Source organism: Lonchura striata, chromosome 2, assembly GCF_050655825.1.
Source record: "Lonchura striata isolate lonStrDom1 chromosome 2, ASM5065582v1, whole genome shotgun sequence".
Classification (NCBI taxonomy): Eukaryota; Metazoa; Chordata; class Aves; order Passeriformes; family Estrildidae; genus Lonchura; species Lonchura striata.
Window position 1 is genome coordinate 25,758,147 of NC_140704.1, and position 20,256 is coordinate 25,778,402.

Consider the following 20,256-nt stretch of genomic DNA (forward strand, 5'->3'; position numbering starts at 1 on the left):
CACAGTTCATGTCTGTCTTCATTTACGCCTTCTGCATGCTAGTGATGTTGCACAGCAGCACAGTTTAGTCTAATAAAAATATTCTTGCTTTTTCTCTAGGGTGGGTACAGGAAATTCAAATTGTTATGATTCTATGATTCTATATTTATGTTATTAATAAAACAGTCAGCTACCCAGAAAACAAAGATAATAGATTTTGAAAGTGTGAAATGTTTAAGTGCTAGTACCAGATTCATATAAGCAGGCAGCTGGTTCTGCATTGTCCTCATTCTTCAATGTCTCCATATTATTACAGATTCCTTAGTGAGCTGACTACAACTGATACCTCAGAAATAAAGCAAAACTGTCTAAAATTAACCATCTTGTTAAAAAAAAAAGGATTTATTCTTTCAGTGAACCTCTTCTTTCTGAAAAAAAGACCTGTTAAAATTTAAAAGTTGTGCTTTCTAACGTAAATGTGCAGAACAGCATTCAGCAGTGGAAGTGCTGGCACATGGGCTGCTGGGAGGTGTCTTTACATCTGGAGCTCTGGCTGTTGGATGAGGTGTTGGCAGAAGCACAGTACAGCTGTCATTACCTTAAGTACTGTAATAGACCCTGCTAATGCTATTACCTGGATTAATTAACTGTTCCATTTGAAAGTGCAGGAAACGGGTGATACCCAGTTTGACTGAGCTCAAAAGCTGGGATATTTAAGGGAACAAGACCAATTGAACAGACCATAAAAGCTCCTGTCAAGTTTCAGGTGAAGGTTATGCTTTTATGTGGTGGTGCTGCTGTAACTTACAAATTGTCAGGATCAGACTGCATCCAGCACATTGCAGGACAATGCAAATGCTGGACCAAAGCAAAAGCTACATCTGCTACACTGGAGAAAAACTGTTTCATAAGTGTGTGTTTGCTTTGCTTGCTTTTTGGACTTTTAAAAAAAATTGCTATATAACAGACTCACCCATTTGTTTACCAGAAGTTGTAGGCACAGTGAAATATCCATAAATGATGTAAGCTCTCGTAGCCAGCCCACAGAAAGCTTCCCTTGCTCAAGGGAATTTTCCTAGAGCTCTTCCCTGTGCACTAGTGCCAACTAAAAAGTAAGTGAAACATTTTACACCCAGGAACTGCTGTTTGTTCTAAGCTGCAGGAAAGATAAGCCTCAGTATTGCTCAGTCCAACACTTGCTCCTGAATGTTTAGCAGTATTTCCTCCTTTCTGACAATGTTTCACCTTAATGAAGCCCTTCTATAGGTTCTTGAAATTTAGTGGTGAGGAGCTTTTTCTGACTTACATGAGGAGTAAGTGAGAAAATCGGAGCTCTACAGTGAACATTTTCATTGTTACACATGTATAGAAATTTTAGACAGACTTGGGAAAACAGATGGATTGTCGGATCTCACTTCTAGGTTAGGGTGATGTTTGGTATTTTTAAAGCAAAAGTGGCTATTTAATTCAGAAATGTAGCCTGAGGTCTTAGGTTTTTTTCAGCTTTCTAATACATAGTCTTTCAAGACTTCTTAAAATGCCAATAAAATTAAACTATAAAGATGTTTTTGTCACTGGTTAGTAAAAAGAATGTTGGAGGGAGGCTAATTCTGTGTTTGTTTTTATTAACACTGGAATTTGGACCCAATGTGGTTTTGAGCTGTGCCGCACGCACTCTCCTTTTAATGCTTCTTTTCAGATGTCTTCAGTCCTCTGTTCTATTCTGGATAATGCTCCTCCTTTGTTGCAATGCTACAGGACAAGTATAGTCCCTTTTTTTCCTTCCTCCCCCAAAGATGTTCTTCTGTATGCTTTCTTTTATTTAGGAATGTTTAAGCCTCAAGTTCTGGAGTCTGCACTGTACTGACCAAAGCATCATTCAGTTCTGTGTTACACACCTGTGGGGATAAGTGTCAATTCTTTTGCCATAGCTTAGGTGTTCCCGTCTTTGGAGGTGTGATTTGTCTTTTAAACATTCCCATCTTTTCCCCTTCTTTATAGTTTCCTTTTTCTGTCAATGGTTGCACCACTTGATCTGCAAAGTGCTGTTTGAGGAGTACATGGTACCAGTGGGAGCTGAAGGCCTTGTATGACCCCACAGACAGACCTGTCTGCAGTAAACTTACTGACTTACAGCAGGTTTTAAAGTCAGCCTAAAGCAAATCGCTTCCAAAGCAAGAGTTGGAACCAGGTTTTATCACTTAGTGCTTAAAATACTTCTCAGTTTGATAGACAGGTGGACTGGCTGGGGATTCCAGCAGCCAGTTGTGCTAAAGAAGCATGAAAAATCTTTTCCTTGGGAAGAGGGAATTATTTGTGGCAATGTTATCTGGAAAGGAACACATGCTTTCCAACTATCTTCCAAGCATTGCTGAAGTCACTATCTTATTTTTCACTTTTGCACTGAGGTGAACAGTCTTAGAAAGATGACTACATGGCAATAGTAGGTTTCAAATTCATATCTGGATAGAGATGGGAGTTTCACAAGAGTGTTTGTTACATCAAAAGTTGATGTGAGCAGCTTACTTATTTCATGTAAACTCTGCTTTACTTGAGGAGGTATGTAAGTGTGCAATACTGTTCTTCAGTTGTACAGTACCAAACTGTGATGTCTGGGAACCCACCACCTTGCCATCTTGAAGTCGAGAAGGCTGTTTTGCTTCTTGGACTTTCTAATGTGGCTTCCAGCAACTCCTTGGCACCTTCTCATTCCCCTCCTAGGATAAAATTCTAAGTGACTGCAAGGAAAGAAGCTTTGTCAATAGCTTCAGTCACCTAAAGAGCCATATCAGCCTTCTCATGCTGCTACTTCCCAGTTCCACCCCGTGCTTTAGGTGTTCCCCAACAGAGCTGGTTCCCGCATGGTCTCAGGGAGTCAAGGTTTTGACTCTTCCTCCTCTCTCAAAGAACTGATAAAAAAGACTTAGGAATTAATGTGCATTAATGTGTACCATGTACCTTTAAAACCTTGGACTATGATTTTTGTTGGGTTTTTTCTTTCACTGTCCCACATGAGTTCTTAACTGGGAATCACTCGAATGTTGTGCTGTTAAGTGCTGACTTCCTGCTTTCTGCCCCTGGAGATGGCAAGCATAAGATTTAACATAAATGTTAACTTAGGGCCAAGTGAGTATTTGGCAGAAATCAAAACAAATAAATGTGTCTCTAATTAATTTTTATAAATGCATGTTTCTTTCAATCTAGTTACTCTAAATGTGGGAGTACTGTCTCCAACTATTTCTCAAGTGGAGGATGTGGCTGTAAATGAGCCTATATTCTTCCTAGATTTGTAATCCAGATGAACAGTCTGCAGGGATTAATCCTAAATCAACAGAAATCACACTCGAGGGTCTGAAATTTTTCCTGGCACAGGAGAGTGCTTCACCGGCATTTGACTATTTAGCATTGAAAACAGCAGGTTTCACATATTCCACTGTAGGATCTGTTGAAATCATAGCTGAAATATGGTAAATATTTCAAGGAGAGGTAGGGTAATCAAATCTAAAACAAATTTTCAAACATCATTTAGAAAAGCGAACTGGTATTCAGAAGCTGGCAGTTTCCCTGGGGACAATGAAGCCTTTGTTCCTATTCCTGACCAATGTTACTCAGTTTTTTTTTTGCAGAGAATAGGCGGTGTCTGTTTACCCAGGTTAAAATACCATTTGTCAGTCTAATCAACAGCATCCTGCTTTTAAACTATTTCCCTGTAGGCCAGCTTGGGCTCTATGCACTTTTTCTTTGTCAGCTTCCAAAGCTAAGTTTCATGTATCTTGTTCAGACACATTTGAGGAAGTATTTCCCAAAAGACACTGGACATGTCTTCTTTTTGGATAAGCTTCATGATGTCTAAATGCAGAAATTGTCTTATCAAACATAGAAATTGTCTTATCAAATGTAGCTCTGAATATGCACAAATTGGTACTGTTCCCAGTGGGAGAAGTCTAATGCATCAGCTCTATCTTGCTATATAACTATGCAAAAGTAGCGTTTGAGTCTCATTAGTAATTGTACAACTACTAGTACTTTCTCCAGGAGAATAAGTTAGATTCACAGAGCCTTGATTATTTAATATAAACCTATTGTAATTGCACGAAATTCCCAGTTGTGCCGTCCATGTGTTGGCCAGCACTTCTCATTCAAGAAGTGTCAGCAATACCAACTGAGAACCAGAGCCTTACAGATGTGTGGTGGCTCTCTGGTTTGATCTGGTCTTTGCAGCAAACATTTTCAGTGTTCTGAATTATTTTTGTTTGTTTAATTTTGTGAGTCAGAGTTGTAGATTTTACGCATATTTTAAAAGCAAAAACTTTCTAAAAGATCCGTAGGTACTGGTGGTGAGCTGCCACCCTGAAATCTCAGTCCTTGTGAGCCCCTCAAATAAGAGGAGAGAGTATGAGTTTCTCTTACATGTAGCATCTAGGAATTTTATTTCTCACATCAGGGCAAAACGAGGAAACTATTACAAATGTTTAACAGTATGAAAAAAAATGCATGAAAGAATGGTTGGAAAAAATTTGCTGTGTCCTATTAGCCACACATATTTGTGGGCTAGATGTCTGGGCCCAGGAGAGACTGAGAAAGCTGTTGTGGCATATAAATGAACCAAAAACATTAGGAGGCTTCCTATGGCTTTTGCTGTTAAGCAAAGGTTAACCACACGTGTTCAGCTGGACCACCTAGTCCTTTGACTTTTAAATATATAATTGTGTATGCAGGAGTATTGTTTCTAAGATGAGCATAAGCTAAGAAAATGCTGGTTTGAGGAATGTGCATGTCCCATGATAGTTATCAGTCAGTAGTGGAGTGACTCTATAATGACTGAAGAGACGACAATCCCTTTTGATTTTACTCTTTCGTAATACGCTTGGATGGCTGAACTCCAAAATGTTTCAGCAGGAGCACCTCGTCAAGGGAACACCTTCACAGTGGGTTTTCTGCACAGCTTCCTGCTTCCTGCTGCCAGTCAGCACATTCTGTATTTAATACCTGTCTGACCCCTCCCCCTGACTGCCCTCGGGAGCTTTGAACTATTCAAGAGAGTCAGGTTTGAGGATGAAACTCCCCTAGGATATTTACCTGTGTGCAGGAGTATAGAAGCTTGAGTAATGCAACTTGACCTTGTAGTTTACTCTCCTTTGAGAGGGAATCCTGAATGGATGATTTCTGTTGTCTTGTCCTACCTGAATTATCCTACAATCCTAAAAATGTCTTAGCTTTGCACATATTTTGTGCCTCCATGTCTTACCTTCAGCTCCTCCATGTCTTTTCTTGTTAGTCCCTGCTGCTGCTTTGCATTCAGCTCCCTTCTGCAGCCCACAGAGCCCCTGCCTGACCATCAGCAGTGCTGGATCGTGCCCATATCACCCTTTGAGTCTTCATGATCTCCCTCTCCTTCCAGAGCAACAGTGGTATTGTGGAAGCTCTGCTTATTATTCTGAGTAGCACTACACTAAGCATCTCCTTATAGTCCCATATTATAGAAGGGTGGTTAAACTATCTTCTGTGTCTGTGCCATTTCCATCATGTGGAAAGGGATTTGTTTGGTTAGATTGCATGACTAACTAAGGATGAGTTTGCCCTCCTTCCAGTGTTGTGTCCTGGTTAATGCACACTGGGGTTTATGGGTCTAAAAGTCCTTTTCTCTGTCCCTGTACAACCACCATGCCTATTGTTTGCTGAATGATGATCTTGCATTTCCTTGGGTAACCCTAGTATTGGCACAGTTCCATTTTTTGTTACAAAAGCTTCTAATGTCTGACAGCCAGGAGGTAGCTGCTGTTAAAATTATGATTATAGGCAATGTGAAAACAGGATCCATAATATTTTTTTTTAAGTAATAAAGTGGGGCTAGTGCTGCTTGTAGCACCTGTGTATAACTTAAGCCCAGTGCTTACAAATTATTTGCAATTCTTAAAAAGCTCATGCATAAAGACCAGGAAACAAATGCAACAAGGCAGGAAACACTTTCTCTTGATTTTCAGTTCAGCATTATGCTAATATTTAGCATTTCACTGCTGTTTCAGAATTGCATCTGCTCTGTATTAGAGCAGGAACAAGCTGGTTAAAGAAAGCACAGTTAAACACACCCAGCATACAAAAACTGTATGTTGAGACCCACAGAAGGAAATGTCCAAATAAATGCTTGCTACCCTGTGGTAACCAGCTGGCAAATAGACTGCCCGAGAGGAGGTGGAGATCACAGATTAACAGAATATCCTGAGTTGGCAGGGATCCACAAGGATCAAAGTCCAACTCCAATAAAGTCCCAACCATCCTCTGGGTGAAGAACCTTTTCCTAATATCCAACCTAAACCTCCCCTGACACAACTTCAGGCCACTTCCTTGGGTGCTGTCACTGGTCACCACAAAGAGAATCAGTGTCACCCTTTCTTTGCACCTCATGGAGAAGCTGGAGACCAAGGAGTGCTACTAGCATGTAATGAGTGTGAAAAGTCAACATGCACCTAAGGGTAAGAATGACCTGATGTGACTGTTTGAATGAATTTTATATCACTAGTACTTTCCACATCTGATAATAATGCTGCCCTCTCCCATTGTAGCTGTGTGATTAAGAGGTAGTGCTGGAGTGGGCTCCCATTACAGAACAAGATGCTACAGAAAAAAGTCTAAGATAAATAAAAGTAAAAATATTTCCCTATGCAAAATATACCAATTAAAAAAAAAAAAAAAAAAAAAAAAAAAAAAGAGAGGAGTTTAGTGAAACGATGTTCTGAATGAAGCCCTGTTCTCGGGGCTGTAACATCAGAAACTTTGCAGAGGATGGATGTGTTGGGCCATGGCTAGTTTGAGCTGACTGGAGGGGCAGGTTTCAGCCTGTGTCCCAGGTTGTATTCAGGAGAGGTCATGCTGGGTGTATCAAGGCACAACTCAAAAGTAGAATATGAAATAATTACTCCTTTTTCAAACCACATGCACCACCTTGGATACTAGCCCATGAGCTCTGGAGCCCTTCATTTTTTATTTATTGACTGATTGAAAGAGTTTCTTGATTTGCCAGATTCAGCAGTATTGCAATGGTTGTAGGTGGAGGAGGGTTCTGCAAGGGGCTTCAGGATGTGATTATGGGGTGTGTTGCTCTTTGGCTTTCATGCTACAGTAGAGTGCATACAAGCCCTTTTTACAGCTGTGTTCCTGCTTAGTGTAAACACCTTGGCCTTGCAATGCTCAGAATCTGGTTTCTGGAACATCCCGTTTACATAATGTTCAGGTTAAGCCAGTTTTAAGACAATTTACAAATTTGCCAAAGAGACCAAGGGGCAGCTACAGTGGCCTGTATAAAATGTAAGTTGTGAGATGAATTAAGAGGCAATTTAAGCAGCTTCTGCTGCTGAGCTGAGTTTTGGAAGTTGTTACTTTGATATTCCTTCTAAAAACTTGTTGATGTCTTGCTGTTCGTTTTACAGAAGCATTTTGTTGTTTTCCTCCTGGTGGCACTGCAGGATAACACTGTGGTCCTTGGGGCCCTGTACTGCAGCTGCATCATTTAAGATGCTGGGATATCTTCTTGTTGACACAACAAGTTCTGTTATGCTTTACTTGAGGACCAGTGCAACACCCTTACTTTGTGATAACCTAAAACTTATTTGGTGGGACCTATGTTGGATGATTTTCTCCTCTTAAAAAAGAAAGGGCTTCAACCAGCTAATGAACTGTAAACAAATCAGACACAACACTGAGACTAAAAAAAAAACTCAAAAAAGCCTGACATATGACTGCTGAATTCTCAACAACTCTGCTCAAAGGATGGTTTTCACTCAGACATGTTCACTTGTATCCTCTAGCATGCCCAGCAAGTACTGTGACTTTTGATTGACTATATTGTATGGTTCATGGAAAAAGAATGGAAGATTTCTACTTGGAAACATGACTGTTCCCTTTAGGCAGAACATGGTGCTGCCTCCAGCACTGCCTTCATCATTTTACTTTCCAGTTATTACAGATGCTGTGTATTTTGGCAGCCTTTGCCTCAAGTTACATATGATCTGTTCAATTACGTGATGTGCAGACTAAAAACAGCCAGTTGTAGTTCTTTGAGAGAGCTTGAAACAAAAATATTAATCTTCAAACCCAGATTTTATATGTGAATCTCATTATGTGCTAATTAATTTGAAAATACTGCCTCTCTGGTCAGCAGAAATATATATTACCTATTATTTTCCAATGTAGTTAAGATTGAAAGAAACTATCCTTTGAGAATACATGATGCACTAGGGAGTTGCCCTGAATGAAGTAAGAAGTAGCTGAAATTGCCAATTATGTCATGAATGTAATTCAGAAGAATTACTAGCTATTAGCTTTCCATGGAAAAATCTGTCCCCAGCCTCAATCCCCACACCCATGCCTGTGTGCTCAGCCAGCCCAAGGCACCCCAGGGGCAGCAGGCAGCAACCAGGCCCCTGAAATCCTTCGTGCTCTCCAGTGCTGAGTGTCTCTCTCCCCTGCAGCCCCTCTTCCCAACCTCTGTTTCTGAAGGCACATCTTGGGGGCCTTTCTGATTTGTTGATCATTTTTTTACTGCTCTGGTAGGTTTTTTTAAGTGTCCTGAAAGCTTTAAGCTGCTGAGACAGGAGCACCAGTCAAAACAAGTCCAGCAGCATTTGGGATTAGCTGAGTTTTTTAAAGCTAATCTTTAAACTCTTTGGGGGTTTTACTCACATGTTGAGCTTGTGCTTGCCAGATTTATCCTTGTCAAAACACTTATTGAGCACTCTTTTTATAATAAGAAATGGGTTCTTTGTGTCTCAGGGTTAACCATGCCAGATGTTGGTGATCCCTTTTGCCAAACCAATGAAATGCAAAAAATCTCCCTTCTCCATCCCTGTCCACATGTAGGGAGGTTACAGCTGCTAAAAGCAGGGACTATGGGACAATGGGCTCTCCTTCTTTTGTCTTACAAATTGATCTAAAATAGGTCTTGCACACATTAGAATGCCAAAATAGAAAATCTTTATGGATTATGTTTTAGAGCCTTACCCATTTGGCTGAATTCTACATATTCCTGGTTAGGAAAAAACCTCACAGTTCGGTAGCATTTGGCTCAAAATTTGAGCTTCACTTATCCCTGAAGCCTAGAACCGCTTTTGTCTCATGAAAATGTATAATAATACTCTTGAAATAAAGACCCTTATATTTAAGACAGTCTGAAGCAAAAAAAATCTAGTAACTAAATATAATTTATAATTCAACTTTTGTTGTCTACCTACCAAGTATGGTAGCTGAGATGTCTGCTTACGTTTGCCTGTGGAATTTCAAAACATTGATCTGCTGCAGATTGGCTTCAGCAGCACATGGAAGAGTTCTACAACTGGGAAGGTAAAATGTCAGTTTAAGGAGACAAAAATTATTCTAAAGAATGATTGATAAAAAGCTGCAGGAGAAATAACAGTAATGTCTAAGTGCTGAACCTATAATTTCTCATGTGCCAGCAAAAATATTGCTCTACTTGCTGGTAGAGCTGGGGTGTCCCATGAATGTTTTGGCCCTTTCAATAAGGGGTGGAGGAAGAGGAGTAGGGAGTAGTTATTTGTTTTGTTATTTTTAAAAAAATCATCAGGATACCTATGAGAACGTGTTTGTAACTCTGCTGTGATGCCCTTGCAAGTTTTGGGAAGGGTGTTCTGTATGTACAGATGGTATCAAAGGAGTTCAGGAAGCAACCAAAGAAAATAAGTGTGGGAATGTGGCACCAAATTTATACTGTCCATAAAATGTTTCTTTACAAATGTGTATTTTGGTCTCAGGCATGCTATCAATAGCATAATTTTAATTAATCTTCTTCTTTATTTTCTTTTTCTTTCCATTTTTCTCTCCAGGGAATGTCTTTGATGGCAAATTCCAAATGAGGAAACATATCAATCAGTTTTCCAAGGATGTTCAAAACTGCCGTGCAGGAAATGTTACATATCTTCAATCGATTTAGGGTATGAGAGGAAATTTGAAGATGTAAAAGAAACAGGAGTTTCAGACAGCAGACAGCAGGATGGTCAATGCAGAGGCAGTGTTATTAATGTCTGAGTGAGTCCTAGGGACAGACAGTGAGTGAACTGCACTAAGGCAAAAGATTAATTCTGTTTGATAGTTGTGAGCAAGAGAGTGGTAGAGCTTCTCAAAGTGAAAAGCTGCTGCTGTTCTATGCTGAGAAAATTAAACACTATTTTCATGTTAGTTTTCTGAGTCTTTATCTGAACTCAAGGATGACTCAAGTCTTTCTCTGAATCAAGGATGTCAGAAAAAGAATTTATCTTATAATGATCAGTTCTATAGAAAAGTCTGTTATTCACTACTCTTAGCTTTTATGGCTTATAGCATTTGGCCTGGTCTAGAGGAAGATTTAAGGATTTAAGGATTAAACTATTCTAGTTTTACAATTTGCCTGTGACAAAAATAAGGGGTTTGTTTTCCTGTGAAAAATGTAATTCTCTCAGCAATGATCTTGTATGATTTTACATTAGTCGGGAATATAACAGTGGCTGTTTGGCAAGCGGGGCCCTCTCCTGGTTTATTGCCCCATGACACCCTTGGGAAGGCAGAACTCGGTGAGGAGACACGGGAGGCAATGCTGCCAGTCACTGCTGCTGCAGATTTAGAGAAAAGTCCTTTCAGGAGGGCTTTTGTGCTTTTCCATGGTTTGCTAACTATCAGAGTTTGCAGTATGAAGACACACAGAAAGACCTGAACAGAAAAGGATATTCATTTCGAGATAATCTGAACGGCATACAACTTTCAAAACAGCCTTATAGCCTTCACTTTTCCCTCTTAGCTACAAAAGGTTTAGTCACCTCTACAGGAAAGCAGAAAATAAACCAGTGGTCTTTTGTAGAACACTGGTTTAACTGCATTAAAACAAGTCCTTGTAGGCATGTTAAAGAGTAACTGTTTTATACCCTTGTTAAGTAACAAATGGTGTCACTAGGTGTACTTACTAAAGCTTGTCAGCTGTACCAGAAAGGTTTTCACTAAACATTATAGAAGACATTGCAAACCCATAACCTACATTATCATATTTATTCCCAAACTCATTATCCTCAGCATTTCTTAGACAGAAGTATATCTCTGTCTGGAGATCTGGAGCTGAACACACAGCTGATTCCATCCTTGTAGCAACTGCCCCAGCATGCAAGATTAGAACAGTCTTGAAATGTCTTGCAGATTCTTAGTCTCTCTTGCAATTCCAATGGGCTTTGCTGCTGTGAGCTTCCAGATGCAGCTAAATGTGAAATGTTCCTGGCAGGATTAAGGGGATCTTCATAGTATGCATAGTACAAGGTAATATCTTTCAGTTTTACTCTTCCATGTCACACAGAAATTAATTTGCCCTTGGAGGTTTTTTGAGTGATCATCATGTTATTATGAGTATATTATCATCATTTTAGTTCTAAGTATAAGAATAGAATGTTTTCTGGGGCTGCACTCAGTTTTTTAAATGTCTAACTTCAAACTTATTTAAAAGGCCATATTTTTTGGGAAAAAAAATTAAGAACTTTAAACTCTACTTCAAGCACAGCGTTCCACAGAATCAGGTTTGCATCCTATTTGCTGCAAAACAAGTTCATTTTGCAAAGTACATCCCATCATTTATTTACAAATTGTGCAGTGTTTGAACATGTCAAGAGCTGTCCATACTGCCTGTGTAGATTCTATTCTTTCTTTACAAAGAAATAATGATGCTTGACTCTTTATCAGGTATTACTTCCCAATTTAATCACATATGTAATTTTCAGTTTTAACAATGTGCTCATATAGGGTTATGGCTAAAAGTAGAAAGGATATAAGTAAACATTAATATACATTTTTCAGTGCTTTTCCCTTTTTTAGTTTAGTAGCATATATTAGAGTATTAGAGTGAAATAATTATCTTTTTTTTAACCCAGAGGCCCTGAGAAATTGAAATGTACTGACTAGCCTAAAGGACATGAAGAACCCAGTTTTTAATGTAATTCTAAATGAAAGTCCAACCTTTATAATTGAAACTATTATATTGATGTTAATCCAAATGTGCTTTAATAATGGAAAAAAACCCTCTCTGTGTTTTTTTCTAACCCATAGCTGTGTTACTTACATTCCAAAGAAGAACTCTAATCAATGGGAATCTTTATTTATATGTCTAAATGCTGTATTAAGAGTGTTAATTCCAGGAACTACTTACTATTGTTTAAATCTAGAGCATATTTTATTTTTCCATGAGACTAAGAGACCTTGGTAATTAAAAACCACGTGTAAACACTTCTGACATTTTAATCCTAAAAATAGAATCTCATTATTCCCATGTGCAGTAGTATCAAGTTACTGTAAATTCAGAGGCAAAAGGTATCTCCCTGTGTGTGTGTCTGTGTGACTTCAAGTTATTGCTATGGTGTTGCAGTTAAAATACATTATGCAGGAATCTGGTTAATGTGCAGACTGTAGTGGGGAAAGCATAGCAGTAATAATTTCAAGCTAACACATTATTTTGGATTCTTCTCAGTCAGTTCTTCGTCAGTCAACATGAACTTCCAGCTTCAAAAGTTCCCAACAGAAGTAATTTCTAGAAAAAATAAGAAATTATTTCATTTTCCTGAAAAGTTTTGAAAAACATGCTCTGCAGCTCAATAATATTTTTCTACTATTTCAACTGTAAGTTGAAATAGAGTATTTAATGCAAGTTATTTGGGATGAGTTATATGGCTTTTGTAAAGCCAGTTATGCACTACTGAAAAGAAACTTCTCTGAAGGCCATACGTTGCTCAGTAAACATTTGGATCAAAGATAGCCAGTATAGTCTGACTGGATTTCCAAAATGTAAGGTCCCTCCCCAAAGGAAAGTCATAGTTTTGAGAGGGACAACCTTGTAAGTTGTGAAAAGAATAAAACAAAAAAATGGGATAAAGAGTCAGTGGAGAGATGTCACTGAAAGATGGATGCCACAGTCTGTGGCATACTCAAGATAAGTGATGTAGAGAAGGGAGTAAATAGGGAGGTGACAAAGTTGGAGTTGGTGACAATATTGTGTTCTTCTAAAGTAGTTAAGTACCAGTAGTAAAGTAGTAAAGAAAAGGAATGACTGCAAGAAATTGCAGAAGGACCTTGTGATATTGACTGCATAGGCTATGAGTTGGAAAGGAAAACTGAGTTTTGATTAATGTAAAATAAAACATAAGCTTGAAGAGAGGTGATTAAGGGAGGACTGAAAGGAGACAACTTACTTATTCATCAGTCAACACAGGTTTCTCGACATTCTTTTTCAGTTTCAAATCTATTGTTGGTACCATTACAGCCTCCATACCAGAACTGGCCACAAGAATTGGCATCCTTGTCATAATACCATTTCACCACATAGTTCCAACAATCCCCTTGTTTCATAGGTTCCAAGCACCTTGGATCTGAAAGTGCATCAGTAAAAGTTAGCTTAAGTTATATTGTCTTAGAAGTGCCTCCTTCACTAAGAAAAGCACCCTTTTTTTTTTTTTTTTTTTTTCTTGTAGTGCCTGGCCAATTCCACTTCCATTAATGACTTACCTGAACAGGCCTAAAAAACCACAGGATTAGTTGGAAGCAAGACTGCCTAAATCCTGATGAAAGAATCAAGCTGCTATTCAAATACCTAAGCATGAGGTTGGTACACAAGGGTATCATCTGAGTCCAAAAATCTATCTCTGATTGTGTGTGATATCTGTAGACAGAGCACCCAGAAATACAAAAAAGGAATAAAACCTAAAATTATATTGGAAGAGGGAGTGGGGTTTGCTGGTTTTTTTTTGTAGACTTGCTACCTGGAACCTGCAGACAGTATTTATTACTCACTTTTTTGGGTTCTTGCTACCTCTGTTTGCCATGCAGCTGGCTGGTGATCTTCAGTAGCAGTTCCACCAACAAAAGGATTGACAATGGGACTCAGGGGTCTGATTTCAGACATGTTATAAACGGGGGGAAGTATTGATTCTCTGTGAGCAGAGGTGGTCACATTGTGGTCCTGAGCAGATGGCAGCGGCTCAGTGTATCTGGATTGTGATGGACTAAGCTGCAAAAGGAGTCAAAATCTTAAAATTCTGTCTGGGCATAGATGCTATGACAAAAAAAAATTGATAGAATTATGCAGGAAACTTCTGCGAAGCAATGTGTGAAAAAAGATTATTAAAAGCAGATTGATTACTGTGATTATTTACTATGGAGGCATAATTTTCTGACCATGATAGTATAATGAAAAGGCAAAGTAATGCCTCTGATTTAGCTACTAAGCTGAATTCATTCAATTTAAGCTAAATTCCAATCACTACTTAGTCTGCAATAGTAATAGAACAAAAAAATGGCAGGAATATTTGGGTAAGTCACTGCTTCTAGTACACTCATTGTACATTATATGACATCTTCAATCTGTCCTATTTCTGGTTAACAGGCAGTTGCTAATCATTATAATTTTAGGATTTACCTTGATAAATGTGTTAAGCAGTCAACCCTGCTCTTCAAATTGCAACTATTACCTAAAGATTTGCCTAATATTTCAGTATATTCAAGAAGATTTGCAAGGTCCTTCGTACAGTGTAATACAAACAACTGCCTTAATCAGACATTGATTACCTACTGAGAACAGAAAGAAATTTGATACTATTCAATATCTTCCCACTTACAGGCCACCACTGACAAAGACAATTTAAGGAAACTCTTCAGAGTGATTGGAACTTAGTCCAGGTGAAATGTAAAGGTGCAGACAATTCATCCAGTCCTTTAAATTTTGCATTTCTTCTCTAGGTCTACAAAAAGACTGTGTTTATTTATGATAGTAATTCAACAGTTTGAAGATTTGAAGATTTATCCATAACAACATCCAGCTCTCAGAACCAAGTGTGTGAGCATCTAATCCAATGTGATATATGTAAGAACCTACTTAAGAATTCTTTTTTATTCTTATCACATGTTTTATAAAATCAGCGTCTGTCTAGGTTAATATTTATTTTTCTTAATAATGTCAAAACTGACCCTCACTGTCTCACAGATCTGTCTAGATGTATTATAAGCCTAAAACCTATATTAATCACAGTTACCAAAGGAGCTCTTATTCTTGGAAATTAACCTAGATTTTGAAAGTGAACTATTTAATTATGAATGATATTATATAAACAATACTACAAGGATTAATAGTGGATAATCCATTGATTCCTCCACAGTAAGTCAGCAATTTTTAATTATCTGAAATCTGTATTTAATTAATATTTGAATAGAAGTATCATGGTCTGCTAAATCCATTCCATGCAGCTACAGAGGTTTTTATATCATATATTTCAACTAGTTTATCCATCTGGTTATAAGGGCAAGCAAAGCTTATTTCATAAAGCTCCAAGTTTTTATCAACTATTTTAGGCAAAGCAATAAAAATGCCCTAAAGAGTTCCTCCAATGCTCCAACAGTGGTTGAAAAACACTGGAGACCTAATAAGGGAGCTAAGGTGATAAACACCTGCAGAAAATATCATCTATTGCATTAAAGCTCTCCCTGTCCTTTCTGTCTGTGCAGCAGCACTGTTTTGGAGGGAAGTACTTCAGTGCAGGTCAGGAGAAATGTAAAGGTGGAGAACAAAGAGTAACAAATAAGGGGTCCTAGAAGCACAGCCCAATGTGGAAAGTGAAACAACACCAAAGGCTTAATAACTTGCAAATATGGATGGAACAACATGGAAAATGTGTGAACATGACAAGAATTATTGTACTAACAATCAGCCTGCATATAAATAAAAGCCTTATCTATTGTGCACCTGCCACAATAGAAATGTAAGAGTTTTAACTCATTCCTAAGATGAATAAGACCTACAAAAAAAAAGGTGAGGACTCTCAGTATTTATTGAAATTGAGAGGCAGTATTACCCTATTTATTTTGTAAACATTTGTTCTCAACAAATAAGTTCACTCTAACTTTAAAAGTTTTTTTCAAACACTTTGGTCTGGTCAAATGACATGCTATTTGCATATTAAAAGATGAATGGTGAAATAATGATGGCAAAATATTTGAATTCAAATAAAGACACATTTTAAAAACATTTGACAACAGTTACTTGTTTACTCACTGGGTTACTAATTCCTTCTGTAGGAAGCACATCAATCTCTGAAGTGGTCATTTTAGGTAACAGGCTATTAGCATCTTTCCTGGCAATTTCAGATTCCGGACTTGGAGAAGGAGATAAAATATTGTATTTTCTGGTGTACAGTGCAGACTCGTTCTCACAGATTTTTGTGATAAGTTTATTTTCAAGAACTGGAAAGATTAATGAAAAAGTCTTTTTAAAGGGTAATGAAAAGAACTCACAACAATTCAGAACAAGCTTTTAAAGCCCTAAACTTTTAATTATAGTCACTTGTGAAAGACCATCTTCTGTAGTTATGTCAAAATGAAAATAATAATTATAATAAAGTAACACAGCCTCTGAATTATTTTATTTTAGTGCCATGTTGTTCTTTTAAGAAAAAACAGATAAAAATATCAAGTCACTCTAGGAAGTAGAAGTCATAGCAGAAAAGAGAATAACAGTCAAGAAAAGGAGTGCGAAGGAAAGAAAGTGCTTACACATAAGAAATTAAAATAAAAACTGGGGAATAGTTTTCTACTTATTTGTAAAACCAAAAAACACCAGGGACTATAAATACTTTGGCAAAGGCTTTATTTGGCCAAAGATGATGTGAAACAAGAGCGAGCTTTATCCAAAAGAGAAATAAAAGCTGCCACTCAGCAGACTGCCTTGCCTGGCCATGGGAGAGGCCACAGTCCCTTACATGCTTATTTCCAGTTTCCTCTTACTGAAATAATTTCTTTTACCTGAAAGCGTTATGAAGTCGTCTATCTGGTAAACATGTTCTTCATCAGGGTCTGTTGCAATGAACTGCATTTCTTTCAGGAAGTCATCGTAGTGAGGATCAGTCCTTTGCACAATCCCAATGACAAATATCTCAATATCTGTAGCATGGGCCTCTCTCACTATCGTGTCCAGCCGTACTTTATCCCGAGTGTCCGCCTGTCCATCCGTTACTACAACAGCCACCTTCCTTACAGCCGGGCGCGCTGCCTGGAATAAGTGAACGGCTTCCTGGATGGCAGAAGCTGTGTACGTGCCTTCTCCTAAGTAGGGCATCTTGTCAACAGCTGATTTCAGGTCCTCTTTGCTTGTGTATTGCTTCAGAGAAGACACCAGGTCCACTCTGTGGCTGAAGTTGATAATGCCAATGCGCGTTGTAGCCCGGTTGGCTGAAACCTTGTCAATGAATGTTTTCATAAAGGTTTTGATAATATTGAAGTTATCTGGTCCAACGCTTTCCGAGCTATCAATGACAAATACTAGTTCCAGTGGCATTGTTCTACATTTGATACCACAGCCTAGAAGAATAACCATTTCAGACATTTTATGAGAAGTCACCTTCAAAAAATGAACTCATACATCAGATTTAGTCAGTTAAAATTCAGTTAATGAATTAATTTCTAGTTACTGGTAGTGATCACAGAAACAGAGCTGGATCAAATTACTTCAGGTATAGTTCTGGTAACAGTGTGAGCATTGTTTTCATATCAAGGGTATCCTGACACACAAACATACAGAGGAAAAATCCATTCAGTCAATGTAAGTTCACTGTGTTTTATCAGAACTACTTTTTTTCCACACTGGAATGCTTACCACATATTTCACTGATAAGTCTGATAACATCTTCTCTCTGAAAAAGAGTTGTGTGTTCTAGTGTTAAGAATGCTGAAATATTTATTTATTTAGAAAATTACAGGCAGTGCAATGTCTCATAAACATTCTTGTGTAAGATCACATAACCTTTAAATAATTTTCCCAGATAAACTACTATTGCTTCAAATAATTTATTTACCTACTTACCGAAAGACCAGGTTCGCCTTTTCTTCCCCCAGATCCCTGGAAATGTGTAGAGTGAGATACTTAACAAAAGCCAAATTTGTCTAGTTCCTACTCTGTAAATTTAAGTAACACGAAAATGTGTTTTACCTTTGGCCCTGGAGGTCCTGGGTCTCCAATCTCTCCTTTGGCACCTTTGCTCCCTGGATCACCTTTATCTCCATAGTCTCCCTAATTTAAAACAACTGTATTAAATACACTCATAGGTCCATTTTTTTTTTTTTTTTGGATTGTCAGAGCTGGAAGTAAGCCTCAATGAGCTTTAATGATAAATTTTCTGTCTCTTTTTTTTTTTAAATTAGTAATTTCTATTGTATGTATTATAAGGAGAATATCTGAAGGCAGGCTCTCAGAGAAAGAAAAATAGGCAGTAAAAGCATCTTTAAGAAATTTCTATGAAAAATTACCTTAGTTTTGGAGGGGGAGTAAAGACATCTGTATGCAAATGTCAAGAATATATAATGTCTACTGTTCTTTGATTTTCTTGACCTCTAAAATAATGTTTATACTGGACCCATGCTAATTTATACTTAAGGAGAGATATAACTGCCTCAAATCAGCCACTGTGCTGAAACTTACACCAGATCTGCATAAAAGCCAAATGAAAACCTGTGAGCTTTCGAAGGACAACTGAAGATGTATGCTTGGAAGCATAATGTTAAATCCACTGGACAATACAATGTTTCACATTTAGAAGAAAATTTGCAATTTTTCCTCAACAGATTTGACCTTTTGACTTCCAAAAAGTGAGAGGGTTCAACATTATGAGACAATTTTCACATAATGTGAGTATGAAACATTGTAAATAGGATTCAGGTTCTAAATAGACATTTTTTTCAAGAAGAAGATTGTACAGGACAGTTTTTTTACTTTTCTCTGTAAATTATTAACCAGCTTACATTTCACTTGAATTTGTAAAGCTCATGAATTTATTTAGATTACTGCCCATTTTGATGTTATTCCTCATTTTTGTCCAGCCAATGGAATTGCATGGGTAACTCCTGTGTTATAGCCTTCACTGGTGATTGTTACCAGTTTCAAAGAAACCTTTTGACTTTATCAGTCTGATTCTGATCTTATTCAAACTGGTGTAAATCTGAAAATGGTAAATAGCTTCTCCACAGCATTAAGAAACCCAGTTTCAACTAATAAAGTCTTGGAAGACAATTCTTATTCTATTTCACAAAATCCTAATATCCAAAAAGGGTTATTACTTTCCATTACCTGTCCATGAATTGAATCTAACATCACCAAAGTTAATTTCAGAATTAATAATAATGGGAAAGCAAATATGATTTGGTGGCTGTAGTGGTATTGCTATTTTCTTACACTTAAATACACTAAAACCTGATCTTTTTGGTACATATACAAAATTCCTGCTCAACTAAATCATCCCTTATCATGTGTGTCAAGTCTGCTATATTAATAGTAAACTGAAAAGTGAGTATTTGAAGAGATTTACATTGGGTCACAAAGATTAGTCAATATACATAATGAATATGACAATCAGTGAAAATATTCAGTTATTATAATATTGTGGCATTTGGAATGTGAGTGAAAATAGAACTAGGAGGCAGAAATTTGTCTCAAAGAGCTTGATATTCACATGAAAGCTCCCAAACTTTTAGATGTGAATAGCTAAGTGTAGGAAATTCTCACAACTTTCATAACAACCAGAAAGTTATTTGGTAAGGAAAGATCCAAGCCTGGGTTTCAATCATTGTAGAAAAAAAACAAGCCAAGTAAAGCAAAGCCCTTAAATTATGTTAATCATGAAGCAATTTTTTTTTTTGTCAGAGCCTGGCAAGTAAAAGGACATTTTTAATACCTGAAAAATAAATGAATACATAATTTTAATAACTTAGAATTATTCTCCTGCTATTGGTTATGATCTCATTCTAGATCCTAGTTTGTAATCTGATCCTTAATGACCATTAGGATTTTCACAGACTTCAAAACTGACAATGAATACTAGGTACTTACCATATTAACTTTATAAGGTAATGTCTTTGTCTTCTGTTTCTCTTCAAGGACCTGTCACACCAAACAACCAATAAAGAAAGAAACCCCCCTTCTCTTTCCTTACTGCAAACCTAGTATTTACCTTTTGTCCAGGAAGGCCAGTTCCTATTGATCCCTTTGGTCCTGGAAAACCTTTACTTCCTTTTTCTCCCTGAACAGAATATGAAACTTTTGTTTAACTAAAAATGAATGTAAAATCTATGCTGTTTCTATTCACTTTTACACTCTGCATTATAGGAAAAGACAGATATTTATATTATGTGATGATGTACACAATTTTCAAGACAAAAGTGGTCTAAGGTTGGCGAAATAAGCAACATGAGAACCTTATAAAGTATATAATGAGAAATTTATTCCTG

General features: G+C 37.5%; 1 protein-coding gene across 1 annotated transcript in view; it reads right to left on the reverse strand.

Moving 5' to 3' along the window:
- Positions 1 to 10,845: 10,845 nt before the first annotated feature.
- COL28A1 (collagen type XXVIII alpha 1 chain) overlaps positions 10,846 to 20,256 on the reverse strand; it is a 65,989-nt gene continuing 56,578 nt past the window's right edge. The window contains exons 28-36 of the mRNA XM_085567222.1: positions 19,980 to 20,048; positions 17,966 to 18,046; positions 17,840 to 17,875; positions 17,633 to 17,669; positions 16,783 to 17,337; positions 16,037 to 16,224; positions 13,783 to 13,999; positions 13,185 to 13,361; positions 10,846 to 12,526 (exon numbers count right to left, since the gene is read on the reverse strand). Of these exons, the coding sequence (XP_085423348.1) occupies positions 13,192 to 13,361; positions 13,783 to 13,999; positions 16,037 to 16,224; positions 16,783 to 17,337; positions 17,633 to 17,669; positions 17,840 to 17,875; positions 17,966 to 18,046; positions 19,980 to 20,048 (1,353 nt within the window). The 3' untranslated portion in view covers positions 10,846 to 12,526; positions 13,185 to 13,191. The remainder of the gene's footprint in view (positions 12,527 to 13,184; positions 13,362 to 13,782; positions 14,000 to 16,036; positions 16,225 to 16,782; positions 17,338 to 17,632; positions 17,670 to 17,839; positions 17,876 to 17,965; positions 18,047 to 19,979; positions 20,049 to 20,256) is intronic.